Raw genomic sequence first — 21509 nt, 5'->3', positions numbered from 1 at the left:
TTCATTCCCTCCCTCGTCTCTTTCTTTCAAGCTGAACTCTCTCTCTATTTTCGAAAATTCTTTTTTCTTTGCTCGCAACAATCCTAGCATCTCTTTGTTTTCAAGCTCAAACTTCTCTCTCTATTTTCGAAGAATTTGATATTTTTTTTGCTCGCAACAATGGGCGGTGGAGAAGTTGGCCCTGCTATTGGAATCGATCTTGGCACGACCTACTCGTGCGTGGCTGTGTGGAAAAAAAACCGTGTGAAGATCATAGCCAACGACCAAGGGAACAGGACGACACCGTCTTATGTCGCTTTCACTGATGAGGAGCGTTTGGTCGGTGATGTGGCCATGAACCAGGTCGCCATGAATCCCAGCAACACTGTCTACGGTAAAGTTTCTAATATGACCTTTTTAAAAAAAAATTTATTTATTAGAAAACGACGATGGTCGTTTTGATGTAGTCAGATTCGATTTGTAGAGGGTGGTCATGTCAAGGAAACTGTGATTTTAGAATGGTTATGTAGGTTTTATTCTCTTTTTTTTTTTTTTTTTTTTTTTTTTTTTGACCTTTTTACCTTTTTGCTTCATGTGTATTTTTTGCTTTCTTATTAGATGAAAAGAGAGCTATTTCTATGAGTCTGTAGAAGTTATGTAACAAAAATTCTTTCATTTTTGGGTTTATTATTATTATATTATTTTTTAGAATTAGATGCGACAATTTTAGATTAATTAGAGAAAAAAAATTGCTAGATTTATGTTGTTTTGTAATCTAATAATTTAAATTATTTATGAAGTTGGAAGTCTTACTGTATTTTTTTTTTTTTTTTTTTTTTTGATGGGAAAGTCTTACTGTACTTAAATAAAATTGCATTTTCGGTCAATGAGAAATACAAATATAGTGTCGTAGTTTTATTTGGAGTTGGTTTTTGGTCCTTTTTTTTTTTGGGTAGTCATCAATACTTATTTGCTTTATTAGATTTGAATGATTATGACATTATGTGATATTTTTGTCTATTGGATGCTTGTGTTCTATCCTCTGGCGTTCACAGATTCTAAGCGTCTGATTGGTAAGAAATTCAGTGATGCCTCGGTTCAGAGTGACATGAAGTTTTGGCCATTCAAGGTCACTTCTGATCCTGGTGATAAACCCAAGATTGAGGTCAACTACAAACGCAGGAAGGAGCAGTACACAGCTGAGCAAATAGCGTCCATGGTCCTTAGAAAGATGCGTAAGACTGCTGAGGCCTATCTTGGTACGAAAGTCAAGAATGCGGTTGTGACCGTTCCAGCTTACTTTAATGACTCTCAGCGCAAGGCAACTAAGGATGCTGGGGTCATTGCTGGTCTCAATGTGATGCGTATCATCAGTGAGCCCATTGCTGCAGCCATTGCTTATGGTCTTGACAAGAAGAAGGCCAGTGTTGGCAAGAATGTTTTGATTTTTGATCTTGGTGGCGGTACTCTTGATGTCTCACTTCTTAAAATTAAAAATGGTAAATTTGAAGTGAAGGCCACAGCTGGTGACGCTCACCTTGGAGGGGAGGACTTTGTTAACATAATGGTGAACTCCCTTGTTAAGGAGTTTAAGAGAAAGAACAAGATGGATATTAGTGGGAACCCCAGAGCCCTTAGTAGGTTGAGGAGTGCTTGTGAAGGGGCAAAGAAGACACTGTCATCCGCTAAAAATGCCACCATTTACATTGACTCATTGTATAAGGGTGTTGACTTTCATTCAAAAATTTGTCGTGCTTGTTTTGAGGAGCTAAATATGGAACTCTTTAAAAAGTGTATGGAGCCTGTTGAAAAGTGTTTGGGGGATGCTAAGATGGACAAGAGAGATGTCGATGATGTTGTCCTTGTTGGAGGTTCTACTAGGATTCCCAAGGTGCAGCAGCTGTTGCAGGACTTCTTCGAAGGAAAGAAGCTTTGCAAGAGCATCGACGACCTAGATGAAGTTGTTGCCTATGGCGCTGCTATTCAGGCTGCTATCTTGACTGGTGAGCGTAACAAGAAGGTTCGGGATCTGGTGTTATCGGATGTCATCCCTAGGTCACTTAGAATGGGTACCAAAGATAAGACGACTGTTTTGATTCGAAGAAATACCACCATCCCCACTATGGAGGTGGAGTGGGAGTTCCCCTATTCTGACAACCATTCTAGTACCTTCATCCCGGTTTATGAAGGTGAGAGAACAAGTACCAGGGACAACAACTTGCTAGGCAAGTTTGAGCTTTCTGGCATTCCTCCAACTCTCAAGGGTGAAGTTCAGATCACTGTCTGCTTTAAAATTGATGCCAATGGTATCTTAAATGTTGTCTCTGCTAAGGTCAAGAACAATGGCCAGAAGAAAAATATCACAATCACCATCGACAGGGGAAGAGATGCTGGGAAAGAAATTATGATGATGGTTCAGTAGGCGGAGAAGTACAAGGCTAAGGATGAGGAGCACAAGAAGAAGATCATGGCCAACAATGCTTTGGAGAACCAATCAGACAACATGAGGATCACCATCAATTACAAAAACCAGGTACTTTAATTTTCATATAGCATGAAACACCATCTATCAGCATTGAATTATGTAAAATCCCTATTTTGATAAAGAATAGAAGTTAAGTTGTTAAAGGAACTTTCACGCTTCTATTCTCTGTATTTGTTTGCTTTTTTTCAAACTCCATTTTTGTTTCTTGAAAAAAATTGTGAAAAAATGTTAGATCTTTTAATATATATGACTTTTTTTTTTTGGTGCAGAATCCGCCAAAAAGCAGTAGTACGGAGAAAAATCGTACTTGCCCCAAGAACCATAAGCTCGTGCTAAAGAACAACTGCAAAAAATGCGAGGTAGATGAGTACACGTGTAATGGATGCAAGTTAGATGGCTTTGGAAAGAGATACAGATGTGACGAGTGTAACTATGATCTTCACATAGCTTGCATGCATAGCACACCCACCACAACTCACAAGCTCTTCAAAGACTCCACTTTCAAATTCTACGATCAGCTCCCTTGGAAGTGCAACGAATGCAAGAGGGATTGTGACGCTTGTGGGAAACAAGTCAAAGGTTTCGTCTACCATTGCCATGAAAAAGACTTGGTTTTGCACCCTTGCTGTTGCAACCTCAAGAATGAACTTGAATATGATGGTATGAAATTTCACCTTCGTAAGACTGAGTCAGATCAGTGCGCAATGTGCAATCAAAAGAAAGGGTGGTCTTATGTGTCAAAGTGTGGGCAAATTTAATTTTCATGTTTATTGCATATGGGAAATGTTCTTTGAGTCAAGGAAGAAGGGAAAGTCTATTTGTATTGACGATTTGAAGAATTTGGAGCTGCCTATTCAACGTCAAAAATTGAAGAGAAATAGTGAGATGGGTAAAATGTTGTTGAAGATGGCGAAAGTAATTCTCCAGACCATTCTTAGTATTTTTATTGGCGATCCAACAACAGCTATTGCCAGCATTCTAGTTAATTTGGTCTTTAATTAAGTAGATAAGGGTTTTGTATTTGTTTTTTATTAACTGTCAAGGCTGGTTTCATCGTTCTTTTTTTACTTTCACTTTTATTTTTTTTTTATTTTTTTTTTCACTTTATTTATTCAAGTTGAGACTAAAAGTAATTTTTTTTTTTCCCCAAATCTCAATCTCAGTCATTGAGAGCTATTGCATATGATCTCAATCCAAATTGAAAATGAAATTAGCTACAATCCCCTTTCTCTAATAATAAGGACCTTTTTCTAATAATAAGGATTCCGAACCTATCTTACTAAAATAAGGGAGAGACTGCTAGCCTGCTAGTTGTAGCTCACTAGGTGCTAGCACCCTTAAATGAATAAGGCTCTTCTTCAGTGAGACTCCATCAAAATCCACCACTGATTGGTTGGTGTTCAATTCTTTTTATTAAGACTATAAGCTTGTGTGGATAAGCATTTGCATAGACTAAACACGGATGTATTAGGGCACTCAATACCTAAAATACCCTGAAGTATTTGCTTAATAACAAATTTATCATCCTATAGTAAAATCCTCACTTGTGTTTGACTCTCCAGTGCCTGCAACTTCTTGGCACAAGCCGTGCTGCTGGGAAGAAGGTCATGCGCACTACAAAAAACGCGGTCTGCAGCCGCGTTTTGGAGCCGCGTTTTCCAAAAACGCGGCTCAATAATGCGGCTTCAGGCCAGTCTGGCTAAATTTTTTTTTTTTTTTTAATTGTAGCTTGAGCTGCGTTTAAAAAACGCAGCTTCAGAAATGCTTGAAGTTTCAGTACAAGTCTGGAGCTGCGTTTAAAACGCAGCTTCAAGTTTCAGTATAAAAACAAAAAAAAAGAAACATGAAACCCCTCACCATCAAAACAGAAAACTGGCTCTCCGATCGCACAAAACCCTCACCAATCGCCCACACTCCCCTCACCGATCGCACACTCCCCTCACCGCTCCAACACAGTCCCCTCACCGCTCGCACATCCCCTCACCGATTGCAGACAACTCTCACCGCTCCAACGCACTCCCCTTACCGATCTGAGACAACTCTCACCGATCTCACACTCCCCTCACCGATCTCAGCCCACTCTCACCGATCTCAAGCTACCTCACTTCCACCCTATGTGAATCCCCTTCCTCCCTCCGCTCTTCCTCCTCTTCGTTTCCTTCTCATCGATCGCTGGCACACACCCATTCTCGCAAGGCCGACTAGCAGTAAGTTTTTCAAAATTTTTTGTTTTGATTCCTGTTTTGGGGTTCCTATTTTTGCTTTACGGTTTCGATTTTAGGTTTAGGGTTTCGGCCGTCGATCTAGGGTTTTGATTTTGGGTATAAATGTTCAATTTCAATATTTGGTTTTATATTTCAATATTTCAATATTTGGTTTTGGAGATGTTTGATCGATGAATTCATATTGGGTTTATTCATGTTTGTCATTTTTGCTTGGTGGGTTTTTGATATCTGTGTGTGTGTGTGTGTGGTGTTGCTCTGTGTGTGTGTGTGTGTGTGTTGCTGCTGCTGCTGCTGTGTGTGTGTATGTTGCTATTGCTACTGCTGCTGCTCTGTGTGTGTGTATGTTGCTGTTGCTGCTGCTGCTGCTCTGTGTGTGTGTGTGTTGTTACTGATGCTGCTCTGTGTTTGTGTGTGTGCTGCTGCTGTGTGTGTGTGTGTGTTGCTGGTGCTGCTGTGTGTGTGTGTGTGTGTTGGTGTTGCTGCTGCTGCTCCTGTGTGTGTGTGTGTGTGTGTGTGTGTGTGTGTGCTGCTGCTCTGTGTGTGTGTGTGTGTGTTGCTTGTGCTGCTGCTCTGTGTGTGTGTGTGTTGCTGCTATTGCTGCTGTGTGTGTCTGTGTGTGTTGTTGCTGCTGTGTGTGTGTGTGTGTGTTGCTGCTGTTGCTGCTCTGTGTGTGTGTGTGTGTGTGTGTGTGTGTGTGTGTGTGTGTGTTGTTGCTGCTGTGTGTGTGTGTGTGTTGCTGCTGCTGCTGTGTGTGTGTGTGTGTGTGTGTGTTGTTGCTGCTGCTGTGTGTGTGTGCGCGCGCTGCTACTGCTGTGTGTGTGCTGCTGTGTGTGTGCTCCATCATCAAAATCCCAACGATCTCCCACTGGAGGCATCCAGAAATCATCTTCTTCTGCATCACTGTCATTATCAGACATATTTCTAACTTCAGAGATAATCTCCGCCCACTATACCGTTAAACCTATTGACAATGATATTATTACCACTTTAAAGCTGGTTGAAGCTTTCAAAAGTTTTAGGGTAAAAACTTTAAATCACCAAGGTTTCAAGGAATAACTATTGCGGTAATAACTTTTTTTTTTCTTTTGCTAAACAAGTTTTAGAACCTTGATTTGAACAACTTATCTCATTTATGTTAGGTGTGATAACTCAAATGCTTTGTTAGAATTTTTATTATTATTGAAGTACATATTTTGTCACATAATATGCAGATGGTAATAAACTAATAATGACATTTCAGAATTATTGATAATTTGTCCAATTCGGTCCATGTCGGTCTATTCAGTCTACCTTAGTCCTTTTGGTCCACTTCGATCCATTCAGTCTATTTTGGTCCTTTCGGTCCAATTCGGTCCTTTTAGTCCACTTCAGTCCTTTCGGTCCATTCAGTTCACTTCGGTCATTTTGGTCCATTCAGTCTATTTTGGTCCTTTCGGTCCAATTCGGTCCTTTTAGTCCACTTCAGTCCTTTCGGTCCAATTTGGCCCTTTGATCCACTCGATCTAATTGGTCCAGTTCAATCGAAAATGACAAAAAGTAACATAATTATTTTTAATTGTTTAATTTAATTATTTGTGGTATTATTTATTATCTTTGTTTATGTTCCCCCTACATGATATTATTATTATTATTTTTTTTTATAGGGGTAAGAAATTTAAAGATTATGGTATTAAATTTAGTATCATAATCTACAATCGTGTAATGCATAAGTTATTCAATGGAATTCTATTTCATATGAAGATTGTGAAGCTCATCTTACAATGTATAAATTATATAACATATCATGGCAGAAATTCATCTGTAAATAAATTTATTGCCCTCTTCATTCTCTAACAATAAACGCCGTTAATATTTTCATACAATCACACAAACTAGTTAATATGATAAAACAAAGCCATACAAAGTAGCTTTTTATGTTCAAGACTCTTATTATGTGGTTGGAAGAAGCACAGACTTTTTATTGAACATATATATATCGATACAAAAAATTGTAAATGCCTCATGCATTGCATAGACCTACAACTAGTTATGATAATAACCAATCCATTAGGGAGGTAAAGTGCACTAATTTAATTTTTAAACTCATGTTATCCAATAACAAATGTTATACATGGTCAATGAAAAACAAGTCATTTAGAACTATTTTATGTCATTTCCTTATGCCTTTTCACCCTCTAGTCTTTTTTTTTTTTCTTTCTTTTTCTAATTTTAATTTTTTATTTTGCGAAACACACACTTTATTCTTGATGTTTGATTGGGAAATACGAGAAAAAATTTAATTTTTTTTTTTTTTTTGTTTGGTTTGAGTGAAAAGGGAATGAAATAGGGTTGGCCCAACAAAATTTGGGGCCTAAGGAAATCAAATTTTTATTTGTGACTTTGTTTTAGATTGGTTTTGATTTTGAAGGTATTATTGTAGAGAGTGGCAGTTGGTTGAACTGCAAACTGTGGTTTGGTACAAAATGGCCAACAGTTTAAGTACATTTGTTTATGAAATGCATAGTGATTGATTAATCGTATTAGATTGGTTTGGTACAAACTACAAAGTAGGAAAAATTTTTGTTAAGTTTCTAGATGGTACAACTATTGGTGGACCCTGAAGTGGATTTTTTTTTTTTTTAATTTTAATTATGAAAATTTTACTGACTAGTTTGTCTTATTTTACTATGATTATTGATGTCTTATCGTAGTTGTGAAATTTGATAGTGTTTGTTTACGGAGTTGGTTCAGTTGATAAGGTTAACAATATACTTTATATTATATTTTCTATGTTGGTATAAAATATATTAAAATAATCTAAAAGAAAGGAATAAATCTCATTGCTATGTTACAAAATAAAATTAAGTAAGCATCGCAACAATTGTTCCAAGACGAAAGCACCTATCTTTTTGGTACTCATGAAAGCTCACATCTAGATGTATCGTGTTTTGGATGAAGGGCATATCTCACTTGTAGTGCCTGTTGTATCAATTTCTCTTTCGTGATTAGTTAAGATGACTATTTATATGTGATTTGTCATTATTTTTTTTTTAGCAATATATGTGTGAATTTCAGTAAGATATTCTTATATTTTTTCAAGGGATTTTGTTAGTACTTTATTTTTTAATTCTTGAAGGAGGTAACAAATCATTTATTTATTTTTAATTATATACATACATACATACATACATACATATATATATATATATATATTGAGGTTTTAATGTTCTAGGAATATGTTCTTCTATCGAAGGAGTTAGAATTTCTTAATATTCATAATTACATATATGGTACCAATTCTCTTGTTAAAATATGTGTGTTTGGATTGACTTATTTGTTGCGTTGTTGATTTATTAAAAATGGGTGTATAAATGTAGTTGTACATAGAAACAACGGATGCTTTAAAAGGCTTTATATAGATAAGTTAATAATTTTTTTTTATATATAAAAAAACCAAACTCAATATAAAGAATAAAACAATTTTATTTTATTTTTATTAAAACCTCTAGCCTCTTTATTGCGTGCATAGTCAGTTTTTGTGTCTTAAAAAAAAGGTGTAAAACAAAGTGTGCTTGACTGCCATCACAACCTGTTACTTGGTGTTGGGTTTGAAGATATAGTTTAGGAAGTTCTTAGAATAAGAATGTCTACATTGTAGTGATGGGTGTAGCAGTGATGCTTCTTGACTGTCTTGGCTACGTAAATGAGTTGGGAACTTTTATGAAGCGCAAACAATGCTGACATATTTACCACATCAGGATATGGCTAGGTTGTGGCACAAAAACATTAGAAGATATCTATTCAATGTTGCCAAAAAACAGGAAACCTACGATATTAATAAGTTTTTGTGTATATATTTATTTACGAAATTGGGTGTTTGTGAAGCTGATAGAGGGAAAGAAAGGAGATTTCAGTATGTTTGATTTTCTTTAACTGTGTATTACTGTCGAGGTTTCAATATCTTATTTGCTTCCAAGTTCAAGTAGAACTTTTTTCATTACAAAAACAAAACTTGTAACTTGTAGCTATTTTGACTATTATAGCTAGTGATCTTCAAAACAAAATAATAAATATATAATAATTCTGATTAGGTAGAATTATTAGTGCCCATATTGATCACATTAGGCATTGCTTTCTCTCAATAACGTAATAATTGGGTTCTGCCCTTTTTAGCTGATCCAACGTCTAATTTCATGTCAAACACATTAGTGCATTTGGATGTAGTTATTTACTAAAAGCTTTTTTTATGAAAGTTGGATAAAGTATTGTTAATTTATATCCAGAAAAAAAAAAGGAAAAAAAAGAAAGAGGTTTTAAAAATCTATACTTAATAAGTTCAAAACTAAAGGAAAAATGCTTTGCCAAATGGACTTGTTTAGCTTTGAGAAAGGTTTCTAACTATGTACTTGTATGCACAATCCACTCTAATTTGCATGAAACTGCAACTGATAAGCAGCTACTATTGTTGAGCACGTGTACATGTATCTATTAATTAACATGTTCCTTACATGTCTTTCACAGGTGATGTTGTTCGTAAAGATTTGAAATTATAGTCAGAGGCACAAAGTTCACAAAAAATTCCGGTCACTGTGCAAGAAAATCCAGACGCCTCTCAAAAGCCATTCACCTTCATTTTCTTTCATTTTATCTTGGTACCCGCCCAATTCCCACGCCTTTTCTTCGTTGTGCTTACTATCTTTCTTAATTTGATGCGTCCTTGCATCTTTGTAACTCTTTTTGTTGTAATTGTTCTTTTCTTTTAATTATATAGATTAAGATTTGTATCATAGGGCTGTATCTGAGACATACGTAGCCGTATGATACAAATTTTGAAAAGATACTTGTAAAACAAACACAGTTGGAACATACCCAACGTGTAGTATTGTATTGGAAAGGGAAGTGGTTTTATATTTTAATGGGTGAATATCTCGCTCTTCATATTAATTGCATGAAGAGATGCCTGAGTGTGTGTGTGTGTATATGCAATTAACTTCAATTTCCTCTTAATTTAATAAGTTGGGAAGTACCTAAATATAGATATTATCACTTCATACATCTTCTCTTTTGACTAACTTATTTCATAAATGAAATAAATTTTCATAAATTAAATTATTTTCAACCCTTCATACAACTTTCTTCTTGACTAACGCTTTTCATAAATTAAATAAACTTTAAACTCCATAACAAAATGTGACAATCGACTCCCAACAAGTAATAACTAATTACATGGATGCATTCGGTTCTTTCCTGCTAATATAGAATCAACAAATCATATCGATTTGTTCGTAACAATTCACTTAGACCAACTCTTGGAACCTCAAAGGAGTGGGCAACAATATATTCTATTTTGGACTTACAATATCATCATACATAGCATTTAGTATATGCGCTCTATTACAATTCTATAGAATATCAATTGTGTAAGCAAGATAATCGTTTTTCTATTATATTTTGTCATTAACCAAACATCAGTTCCCTGAAAATGAGTTCGAATAAAATAACAATTAAAATGAAGTCCGTGAGGTTAGCGGTGACATAAGTATGTAGTTGCAGATTTTTCTTACAAACAAAAATAAAAGTACTCATAGTTGGTGTGTAATATAATATATAGCTTTCTTATACATCTTACATGTTTACATGATTGTACTACATTGTGTACATGTGGTCCAATCTTCTATTATGTTAAGAATTCTTGAGCTTCATTTTTGCTTCGTAATGGGGGTTTCAGGTAGGAAGACACTGAGCCATCTGTGATTTTTCATCTTCCACAGCTTGCTGAAGATAAGGTAGCTTTCTTTTCATGACTTGCCTTCTGGGAAATGCATCTGGGTGTAATATTTGATTACAATTAATACTTATTCCCTAATTTAGCTATAGTTGCCCTATAGTCGCGTTCCTTATAAATGTAGCTAAAACCCACCACAAATACCAGTGTTTTTAAAAACGTAGCTATAGGTATCCTTTGTAAGAAGTACAAAGTTTCACATGATCATAGCTGCATTCATTTTGACTGTCTTCTCTGTATGTTACAAATACGACTATAGTTACAATAAGTGAGGCTTTAAAAACTTTAAATCACCCAACACAGTCAATCTTTGTATTTAATTTATAAATTTTGAAGATTCACAACACAAAATCTTAATTTCGTTGTATAATTTAATAGAAAGAAAAAAAAAATTATGATACATTACTCTTAATGGAAATAGTTATTACATTTGCGTTATTGCTACATGTATGTTGTGACTTGTGAGGAATGCACAACCTTCTTAACAACCTACTTGTAATTTATGAACATGACAACACTTCATAGTTCCTATATATGTCAGTAAATGTTTTCTTCCTCTTTCCATAATAACAGTATTTAATATTTGTGTAAATGTCATATTTACAGATGCAAGTGAAAGTAGTATTATAGTAATTAGCCATTTTAGGTTGAATCACCACTATTGAATCCACAGGGGTTATTCGGTACATATTGAGAAACATACAAACAGGAAAATGATTTTAGCTTAGATTATCACATGTAGGAGACGACTTCTTTGTTGGACATAGTTATCTTGGTATTCTGGAGGTTATAATTATTACAATTGCATGCATATGTGATTTGTTGGACATAGTTATCACATTAAGTTATGCTTCATTTAGTGTTACTATTTAGAAAATTGAAAGTATAGGTTATTCTTGATGTAGTGATATATATATATATATATGTTCTATGAAAATTTATGCATAGTTGGGTATGTTTGTTCTTTACAAATCAGTAATAAGTCTCAGATCACCTCTGAATTTAATTTGACGGTTTATTGGCTATGCATTACCAAATGTTGTTGTAGGTCAGATATTGTTTATCTTGTATAGTCATGGATAAAAGTTGGATGAAGAAGCAGAGGGGTTCAAGGGAATATATTGAAGGTGTACTTAAATTTGTGGAATTTGCATCAAAACATGCAAGCGATGGGAAAATCTTTTGTCCTTGTACCAAATGTGTGAATATGAATTTGGTACTGCCAGGGGTGGCACGTGAACATCTTTGGAGTAAGGGGATGCTTCAAAATTACACACTTTGGAAATGGCATGGGGAATCGGCGGCTGTGCCAACTGCCACTGAATGTGGGAGTAGTCATGTCCAAGAGTCCTTAGAACAATACGGTGACTTTCGTGGGATGTTGCATGATTTGTGCCCCATGCATGGAATGCCACCTGAACCAATCGACGAAGGGGAAACTGTGCAACAACCGGCTCAAGGTCCAAATGATGGTGCACAAAAGTTTTACAAAATGATAGATGATGTGGACAAACCTTTATATGCTGGGTGTACAAAATTTAGCATATTCTCAGCCATCGTTGTGTTGTTCCAGTTGAAGACTCTTTGTGGTTGGACGAACAAGTCATTTACTATGTTGCTTCAACTCTTGATGGATATGCTCCCTTCTGACGCTAAGTTGCCAAAGGACCATTATGAGGCTAAGAAAATAGTTCGAGATTTGGGTTTGGGGTATGAGAAGATCCATGCTTGTCCCAATGATTGTATGCTATTTTGGAAGGAGAATGTTAACCTCGAGGCATGTCCTTGTTGCGAAGAAAGTAGGTGGAAACCGAATGAGGCATCTGTTACAAATAATAATGCCTCATCTAGTAAGGGAAAGAAGAAAGCTGCAAAGATCCTACGCTGGTTAACCTCTATGAAATGGCATGCTAATGGTCGTACAGAGGACGGGGTAATGCGGCATCCTGCTGACTCGGATGCATGGAAAATGTTTGACACTACGCATTTACAGTTCTCGTCTGAGCCTTGTAATGTCAGACTTGGATTAGCTGCGGATGGATTCAACCCCTTCGAAATGCTGAGTACTACTCACAGCACTTAGCCTGTCATGCTAGTCCCTTACAATCTCCCGCCTTGGTTGTGCATGAAACGGTCATCTTTGATTTTATCACTAGTTATTCCTGGACCTAAATCGCCAGGGATTGCAATAGATGTGTACTTGCAACCCTTAGTAGAAGAATTGAGGGAATTATGGGATGTTGGAGTAGAAGCGTACGATGCATCTTCAAAAAATGTATTCCAATTGCATGTAGCATTGATGTGGACGGTACATGACTTTCCTGCATATGCAGATGTGTCGGGTTGGAGTACGAAGGGTAAGTTTGCGTGTCCTTGTTGTGCCTCAGAGACCGACTCCAAATATTTAAAAAATGGCTGCAAATTCTGTTACATGGGACATAGGCGATGGTTGGGTAGTGACCACGAATTTCGGAAAGAAGATACTTTATTTGATGGATTCACTGATATGCGAGTGGCTCCTGTGCCACCAGTTGCGTCAGACATAATTGTGGACACTGAAACTTTAGTTACACGTTGTCTGGGAAAGAAATGTCGAGAAAAATACAACAAAAGAAAGAGAGGTGAGGCAAACCAGTGTGTTTGGAAGAAGAGAAGTATTTTTTTCACATTGCCTTATTGGAAGGATCACAAGTTGCGACACAATCTTGATGTGATGCATATAGAGAAGAATGTGATGGACAATATACTTGGCACTTTGTTGAACGTGAAGGACTAGACAAAGGACAATTACAAGGCATGCCTTGACTTGGCGGAAATGGGAATAAGGAGAGAACTCCACCTACAGCGAAAAGGTGATGATAAGTATATGATACCGCCTGCGTGTTTTCATATGACTGCATTGGAGAAAGATGGTTTCTTGCAAGTTTTGCGAGACGTAAAAGTGCCCGATGGATATGCTTCCAACATCTCCCGCCGTGTCAACCTCAAAGAACGTAAGATTTCTGGTTTAAAGAGTCACAATAATCACATCCTGATGCAACAACTCCTTCCAATTGCTTTACGAGGATCTTTGCCATCGCATGTTATTAGGCCTTTGATAAAGTTAGCTTATTTCTTTAGGAAAATTTGTTCGAAAACCCTTACGGTGTTTGATATTGCGAGTGCTGAGGCTGACATTGCAGTGACGTTGTGTGAATTGGAAAAGATATTTCCTCCATCTTTCTTCACTGTGATGGTACATTTGGTCATGCACTTGGCTACTGAAGCCAAGATTGGTGGTCCAGTTCAGTACCGTTGGATGTACCCCATTGAGAGGTAAGTCATAGGTAATACATGTACAGTATGAGGTTTCATGTGTGCTTTGTAATAGCTAGTGTCAATTACTAACCTTGTCATGCGCATTATAGGTACCTCTCACGCCTTAAGTCTTATGTAAGAAACAGGGCTGCTCCAGAAGGGTGTATTGCCGAAGGCTACATAGTGGAGGAATGTTTAACGTTTTGTTCACGGTATATGGAAGGAGTCGAAACTATATTCTCACGACCCACAAGGACGATGGAGGAGTCAACATGGGTGGTTTTAAGTGTGGCACTAGAAAGTAGGGAATTGACCCAAGCTCATCGCTATGTGCTATTCAATTCCGAGAACATTTACCAGTTTCGTGAGTAAGTATTATGGACATCAATATAATTGCACGAGAATCCAATGTGCGCTCCGTGTATTAACACTAATACAATTGCCATCTCATGTAGGATGCACAAAAGTTTGACGAAGGATGAACTTCAAAAGGGCCACTGTCGTATATCCAATGCTACTATTCATAAGCACCACATGGAGAACTTTTGTGGCTGGTTTAGATCTCACGTACGTGTCATATATTCAACTTTTTAACATTGCAACTTTCCCATAAGTAGAAGGACGGTACTAATTAGACTCAGTTAATTTGTTTGATTATATTAGGTGATGTCAATGACTGCTGCTGATAGGGAAAGAACTGGACTTAGTGATACACTTGTCACGCTTTCGAAAGGGCCATATACTTCAGTAAATCGGCTGAAACATTATGTCATAAATGGGTTAAAATTTAGGAGTTCGAATGTCGAGGGAAATAGAAAAACGCAAAATAGTGGAGTTAGTGTTGCCACTGAAGGTGGCAATATGTACTATGGTGTGTTGACAGATATCATTGAGTTGAATTATTCTGGCAATATCAAACATGTGTTATTCAAGTGTAAATGGGTTGATGATCAAAATAGGAGGGGATATAAGACTGATGAGTTTGGGTTTCCTATGGTGAATTTTAATCATTCCGTACATGGTGGGGAGGAAATGGTGCATGAACCATATGTGTTGGCGTCTCAAGCTACACAAGTTTTTTATGTTGAAGATAAAAGGCAGAAAGATTGGTATGTTGTCGTTAAAACGAAAGCCAGAGATGTATTTGATGCAGGTATTGGGCCCCATTGTAATGAGGATGACACGAATGAGTTTCTTGAGAATATCCCGTACTCTGTCACTAGTCCTGATGTTGGTAGGGATGACCTTCGTTGGGGTCGAGATGATGTGGAGGGAATGACAATTGATGCCTCTATCATTGGCCCAAGAGATTTTCCTGAAATGGACGACTTGGATGAGTGTGAGTTCATTGATGATGACTCCAACGATGAAGATGACAACGAAGTTGATTACAGTGATGATGAGTAGTGTAATAGGATATTGTTGTGGTATGCGTAATTGTGTTATAGTTAATTATTATTGAAATTATAAGTTCTCATTTGTAAAGGCATATTGCGTGCAAAGTTTGACATTGTTGCATATATATGTACAAACTGTTATTTTGTCAAAATTGTTAAAAAATAAAAGTTTTAACATATAATCACTAATAACATAGACATATCTTTCTGGTTCGTTCAGGGCTCTGGAGTCACTATGACTCTGCGTATGACTTGAAAAGCACAACCTAGAAGGATTTAGACGTTTGAAAGGGTTGTTATTGTGAATTCCTCCCTATCAGTCTATGACCCTATCCTCTTTCACAATTTGCCTACGGATGTATGTAGTATGTACATGATTTAATTGTGATTGAGCATGACTAATATGTGATTAAGCTAACTCAAACAAAGTGGGAAGTGTGAACATAATTTTAGTAGGAAATTAATAGGCTAAAATAAAACTTACTTCATTTACATAACAAAGTTGCTACAAACGAGACTAAATCTTTACCTATACTAAAAGAGAAAATTGTAGGGAAAAACATTCAACATGGTTTTGGTATGGGGTTGAGTTGTCTTTTTTTTTTTTCTTACTTTGAAATGAAGACTCTAGTTACACTTGTGTCTTTGTTATAGGATATATGTGTCCTCATGACTTAAGAATCGGATTGATACTCATATATAATTATTAGGTGAAACTGTTACTTCTTCATGTTGTTGCATATATATGTTATAACTGTTATATTTTCGTGTTGTTAAGAAATAATAGTTTTAACATACATAATTATCTTTACTACAGTTAACAATTATTGGCCGTGCTTCTTAACCATTTTTCCTCTTTGTGTTGTAAAAGGTGTTGGACGCAACAATGGGGAGGAAACGTCAGTTGCGACTTGTTTACGTTGGGCAAGGATCATCACAGTCACGACAACGGGTGGAGGCAACTGATGAGGAACCCCACATTTCTGAGGATGCAAGACCGGTGGCAACACCGGTGGCAAGTGACGATGATGAGACACTAGCTCCAGGTATTGGTCATGTTTTCGAATGTAAGGTTTGATGTTTATTATTGGATGCTTAGATCAATTCTAGCTAATACATATAGGAATTCATTTGGTTCACAGTTTTTTAATATTGTAGGATTAATTTATGTTTTGCAATTTCAATTATGAGTTAGTGGTTTACATCATTTCATAATATAATTAAAATATCAAGGTATATTGAGTATATTCTGCTGACTTTGGTCCGTTTGGTCCATTAATTTCCTTTGGGTCCAATTCAGTCGGTTCTGGTCTATTTGGTCCAATTTGGTCCAATTTGGTCTGCTCAGTCCATTCATTTCTGCTCAGTCTATTTTGGTCCTACAGTGTCTACCTCGGTCCTTTGGGTCCACTATGGTCCATTCGATCACTTCAGTCCAATTTCATGGCATTGGTTTTTCAATTGGGATGTTCCTGACATGTTATATACTTGACTCGAAGCCAACTATATGCAGTAAAGTATAACCAAGACATTCCCTCTGTATTTCCAAATTAACAAAGTGTGGAAAAATGCAAAACCTTGATTATCAATTCCAAGTATGTAGGATCTATTCCATCTTGGGTATCATTCTATCCGGAGAGAGATTAAAAAAAAATGTGATATGTTCTTGTAGATTATTGTTATACTTGCTTAATTAAGCTAGCAATTTCCAATTACCAGTTAACTTTAGGAAATTGGTAAACAAATTTGCTGAAGTTGAATGATCAAAGAGAAGATCGGGTTGAAATTATATATTCTAAATCCAAATTTATTAAGGATAATTGAAGGCAACCCGTGACGAAGCATGGTTGCTCGTCTTTTCAGAAAGCTACGTAAGTGGGTTACATGAATGCGTGGGAGAAAGGCCTAAATTTACTTATGTTTTGTAACCATGAAATCGTAAACCTTTTATTATTTCAATTGGTAGATGCATAATTTTTGCGTGGTGTGACATTTTTCACTAGTTCTAAGCTTTGTTAAATCAGTTCTAATATTGCTGGTCTTGTAGATACAGATGATTATGTTCAAACCCAAACACCAGTACAAAATCCAGCACCGGAACAAAATCGAGCATCAGAAAATAAGCCTGGAAAACGTGGAAAAACAAGGTTGACTGACATATGGGCAATGACTGGTGAGTACAAAATTCAGTTGCCGTTAAATGATGAAGGCCAACCGATTGGCGATGACGGGGAATTGTTCGTTCGATGGTTGGGCTCGTTTTGCGAGAATGGCCTATTATGCCCGCTTACGCCTGCTGGGTGGCCAAGTGTCCCTCAAAAGTTTAAAAATGATTGTTGGACGGAGATTAAGGTAGTATGAAAATGAAATATTAGTTATTTTTATTTACACCTGCTGTCCTAATTAAAATACTACATTTTGCTAACTCTACTGTCTTATTTCAGCAACGGTATATAATTGATCCCACTATTGTCAAACCACCCAATCAAATGGGATGGGCAATGAGTCAGCTAGGAGAACTAAGGAGGAATCGCAGGACCAAGTTGAAGAAGGATCACAAAAAACCTGGGCTGTCACGTGAACAAGTATTGGCTATTGAACCGCCTGGGGTTATCCCAGCACAGTGGAAGGAGATGGTTGATTATTGGTTCAATGAAAAAACTGAGGTATTGCTACTTTCTTCGTCTTACTCATGTTCATGGTAATTTAGTGAAGAGATGTTTTGATTTTTTTAAATTTTCTTTTTTTGATGGTAATGTGGTTGCAGACATTAAGTCTCAAAAACAAGGTGAGTCGAGACAAGCAAAAAGACATAGCAAGATGTGGGGCCAAAAGTTTTGCTCAAATTTCTGCTGAAATGGTAATAAGTAAACTTAGAATTCATAAATGCCTACATGATGTCCCCTGATATTTTGAGGTCAAATTTACCAACTTAATCTCATTTCATATGTTTTAGGAATAAGGATAAGTTAATTAAATTATAGGTTTTTTGGTAAGTAAAAAATGCAATACATAGCTTTATGCATCCTTGTAATATATAGAGATGACGTTGTTAATCCTCTTAATGTATACATCACCCATGGGTAATTTTACTAAGTCCAAACATTTTAGGTTACTCATGGGTAATTTGAGATGCGCATCTCAATCTTATCTCAAATAGAGTGTTATTATAGAAAGTCTATGATGCCTATTTTCTAACTCTCCATGTCATTTTTATTTTTAATCTCTTCATTTAACAACCCCATGTGTATTTGGAAGGTAGCTAAATCCTCTCATTATGTTACTACTCTCTCAGCTTTATCTTTATTTCAGTAACTTTGTTATGTTATGACTATCTCATTGTGGACTTGTGTTAATTGTGGCATAACAACATTATATAGTTAGTGTTTATTGTAATTATGTTTGTTCATCATATAGGCGAAAGATAAAGGGGCGACAGTCGAACGCGCGGATGTATTTCAAAAAGTATACCGTACGAAAGATGGGGTTGCTGTTAGTGACCGTGTGCAAGATCAGATGGTAAGGACAATTTAATCGAATTGAATTTTAGTGTATTTTGTGTTTGTATTAATTCTGGTGTGTAATATGTTGTTTGGTTTTTGTGGGAAAACAAGATAGGATGGCAGTACTTTTGAATGAATAGGACATACGACTACACGGAGAGATTGGTAATAGAATCCTTTGGTCGAAGGACGACGCATATGCTCGGGTGATAGGTCTTGATGAGCGCCTAGGTCGTGTACGTGGGGTAGGCTTTGGGATCACCCCATCAGGAAGAAGTGCCAGAAACGCATCACAGTTTACCTCGACTACTACTCCATTGTCAAGCAGAACTCACGAAAGGATGTCAGACTTGGAGACGAGTCATGAAGAGCTAAGGGAGGCACTAGCTAAATCTAGGGAGGAACTAGCAATTTGTAGGGGGGAAGTAGCTCAATCCGAAGCGAGGCATAGGGAGGAAATGGCTGAAGCTGAGGCGAGGGCCCAAGCACGGATGGCTGAAATGATGGCGTCGATGAAAACCATGTTTGCTTCACTTAGCCAGGGGATACATAATTGGGGTCATTCTCAGGTACTAAACAAATTTTATTTAGCCAAGAACTTAATATCTTGCACACGCATTGGTATGTGATATTAATACGATGCCTTTAATATATTTTAGGATGACAGTGCTTGATGGGAATGGAACTGTGAATCCTGAGGTAAAACAAAATTTCTCTAAAAATTTCTCTACAAACAGTAGCCTTCATATAAACATACCATTCTATGATGGATAAAGTATTGCTGAACTTGATTGAATTCGAAGTTTTGACTAGGTTGTTTTAACGAATAGTTGAACTATTGCATAGTCTTCCTCTCATGTTACTCTTTGTATTTTTTTTTTTTTAATCCAAATGAGCTCTCTCCCTCATAACATTAGTCTCCCAAATTGCTCCATTGTGAGGCCTTTTGATACAACTGTGCATCTAAGCATTGCGGAATTACAATTTCAAATTCATGTTTAGAGTATTATGTATTGGGGGCAAAAATTTGGCAAATTTAACTCCCGCCAGAATAATTTGTGCAGACTTATTTTGAAGTGGACAACAAAGCAAACTGGTTGCTGCCTGTGGCTGTTTGAGAGCAATTTAGAATGTACAAAAATCATTCTGGTATATTTTTTGTGATGTACAAAAATCCTTGTGATGTAGGAATGCGAACTTGTGTATTTCCTTTGTGATGTTCATGAAACTTGTGATGTTTATTATGGAACTTGTGATCTCGGGATGTAATGACGTTTATGCAACTTGTTTATTTTCTTTTTGATGTATATGGAACTTGTGATGTAGGAATGGGAAGTTGTTTAATTCCCTTGTGATGTTTACGGAACTTGTGACCCCAAGGATGTATTGACCTTTATGGAACTTGTTTATTTTCTTTTTGATGTATATGGAACTTGTGATGTAGGAATGGGAAGTTGTTTAGATCCCTTGTGATGTTTATGGAACTTGTGATGTAGGAATGGGTGATCGTTTAATTCCCTTGTGATGTAATGACGTTTATGGAACTTGTTTATTTTCTGTTTGATGTATATGGAACTTGTGATGTAGGAATGGAAGTTGTTTAATTCCCTTGTGATGTTTATGGAATATGTGATTCTTGGGACGTAATAAGTTGTGAAAGAAGGGAGTTGTGTGTATAGCAGGAAGTTCAGAAAGCAGAGAAAAAAAAATTAAAAAAAAAAAAAAAAACCTATAGCCGCGTTTTTTAAAACGTGGCTATAGTGTGATCAATGTTGCTGGGAAATAGCTATAGCCGCGTTTGAAACGCCGCTCCCGCTGGGTCTATAGCCGCGTTTCTTAGAAACGCCGCTATAGGTTCCGTTTCAGCTGCGTTGAAAACGCGGCTACAGACGTTTGGAATACCTATAGTCGCGTTTTTAAAAACGCGGCTATAGGTCCGCAGCCATAGCCGCGTTTGAAACGCAGCTCGAAGCTGTCCTGGAGCCGCGTTTTTAGTAAACGCGGCTATAGGTCTGGTTTTAGCCGCGTTTTCAAAAAACGCGACTATAGGCTTTGAGCTGCGGACTTTAGGCCGCGTTTATAAACGCGGCCATAGGAAACGCGGCTCTCTCTCTCCACTTCTCTTTTTTTGGTTAATATTGATATTGACTAAGACTTGGGAAAGGGAAAGTGATCTGTCGTGGGGATCATATAGAAAAAAAAATGCTCTGTAGTGGGGCACGGAGGAAGTGACTGTGTGTTAACGTGTTTAGTAAATAATAATTATTGCTCCTATTATTATTAGCATGGACATCACAATTAAGTCTTTTTGGTACCTTCTTCTCCACACACACACACAAAAGAGTCTTTTTGTTACCTTTTCAAAAAAAGGAAAAATCTCTTTTGGTAATTTGCATCCACAACAAAAATTTTAGAGTTTTAAAATAACAATTTCTACATGTTTTACCAAACATTTAAGTGTACGTGGATTTCAAAATCATGTTTTCAAAAAATACATTTTTTTAAAAAAGCTATTTTTTAAAAATGCAACTTTCAACATTTCCATTCAGCATTTCCCAAGTCACAGTATTTATAGCTTCAACAACTGCACCGTGGCTTCTGGTTGTCTAGTCTGCCCGGTAGTGAAGCTTCTACGAAGAGAAAAAAAAAAAAAAAAAAAAGAGGAGAGAAATACAGTATTCTTCAAATCAAGCAATGGCTTCCTTGTCTTTACTATTAACAATAAAAAGACGAAGACTAATGAAATAAAATAAAATTTTCCTAAAATGCTCACAATCACACCGCAATTTCTCAAACCCACTGCACACGGCAAAATTTTGAAGTATCCTATAAAGAAAGACTATAAAAAAGTCTTTTAGA

At 36.6% G+C, this 21509-nt stretch overlaps 5 protein-coding genes and 1 long non-coding RNA gene across 6 annotated transcripts; all 6 read left to right on the top strand.

Annotated features, from left to right (window-relative positions):
* On the top strand, positions 1-2881 carry LOC126716815 (heat shock cognate 70 kDa protein 2-like). The gene is made up of 3 exons (XM_050417807.1): positions 1-373; positions 1035-2512; positions 2734-2881. Exons 1-2 carry the CDS (start codon positions 160-162, stop codon positions 2399-2401), a joined length of 1581 nt encoding a protein of 526 aa, XP_050273764.1. The 5' UTR covers positions 1-159; the 3' UTR covers positions 2402-2512; positions 2734-2881.
* LOC126719129 (uncharacterized) lies at positions 2447-3222 on the top strand. The gene is made up of 2 exons (XM_050421717.1): positions 2447-2512; positions 2734-3222. The coding sequence occupies exons 1-2, from the start codon at positions 2447-2449 to the stop codon at positions 3220-3222; spliced, it is 555 nt and encodes a 184-aa protein (XP_050277674.1).
* A 1111-nt stretch (positions 3223-4333) lies between these two features.
* Positions 4334-9584, top strand: LOC126716814 (uncharacterized). Its single transcript, XR_007652295.1, has 2 exons — positions 4334-4671; positions 9190-9584. It is a non-coding gene; the product is annotated as an uncharacterized LOC126716814 (long non-coding RNA).
* Positions 9585-11528: 1944 nt separating this feature from the next.
* On the top strand, positions 11529-13229 carry LOC126719128 (uncharacterized). The gene is made up of 2 exons (XM_050421716.1): positions 11529-12516; positions 12634-13229. The coding sequence occupies exons 1-2, from the start codon at positions 11529-11531 to the stop codon at positions 13227-13229; spliced, it is 1584 nt and encodes a 527-aa protein (XP_050277673.1).
* Positions 13230-14008: 779 nt separating this feature from the next.
* On the top strand, positions 14009-15157 carry LOC126719127 (uncharacterized). The gene is made up of 3 exons (XM_050421715.1): positions 14009-14118; positions 14206-14317; positions 14414-15157. Exons 1-3 carry the CDS (start codon positions 14009-14011, stop codon positions 15155-15157), a joined length of 966 nt encoding a protein of 321 aa, XP_050277672.1.
* Positions 15158-17313: 2156 nt separating this feature from the next.
* On the top strand, positions 17314-20297 carry LOC126719126 (uncharacterized). Its single transcript, XM_050421714.1, has 6 exons — positions 17314-17499; positions 17592-17813; positions 17915-18007; positions 18565-18666; positions 18791-19219; positions 20238-20297. Exons 1-6 carry the CDS (start codon positions 17314-17316, stop codon positions 20295-20297), a joined length of 1092 nt encoding a protein of 363 aa, XP_050277671.1.
* The last annotated feature ends 1212 nt before the right edge of the window (positions 20298-21509 follow it).

Source organism: Quercus robur, chromosome 3 (assembly GCF_932294415.1).
Source record: "Quercus robur chromosome 3, dhQueRobu3.1, whole genome shotgun sequence".
Taxonomy (NCBI): domain Eukaryota; kingdom Viridiplantae; phylum Streptophyta; class Magnoliopsida; order Fagales; family Fagaceae; genus Quercus; species Quercus robur.
Note: the sequence above shows the minus strand (reverse complement) of the source record. Positions and strands in the feature narration are given on the sequence as shown.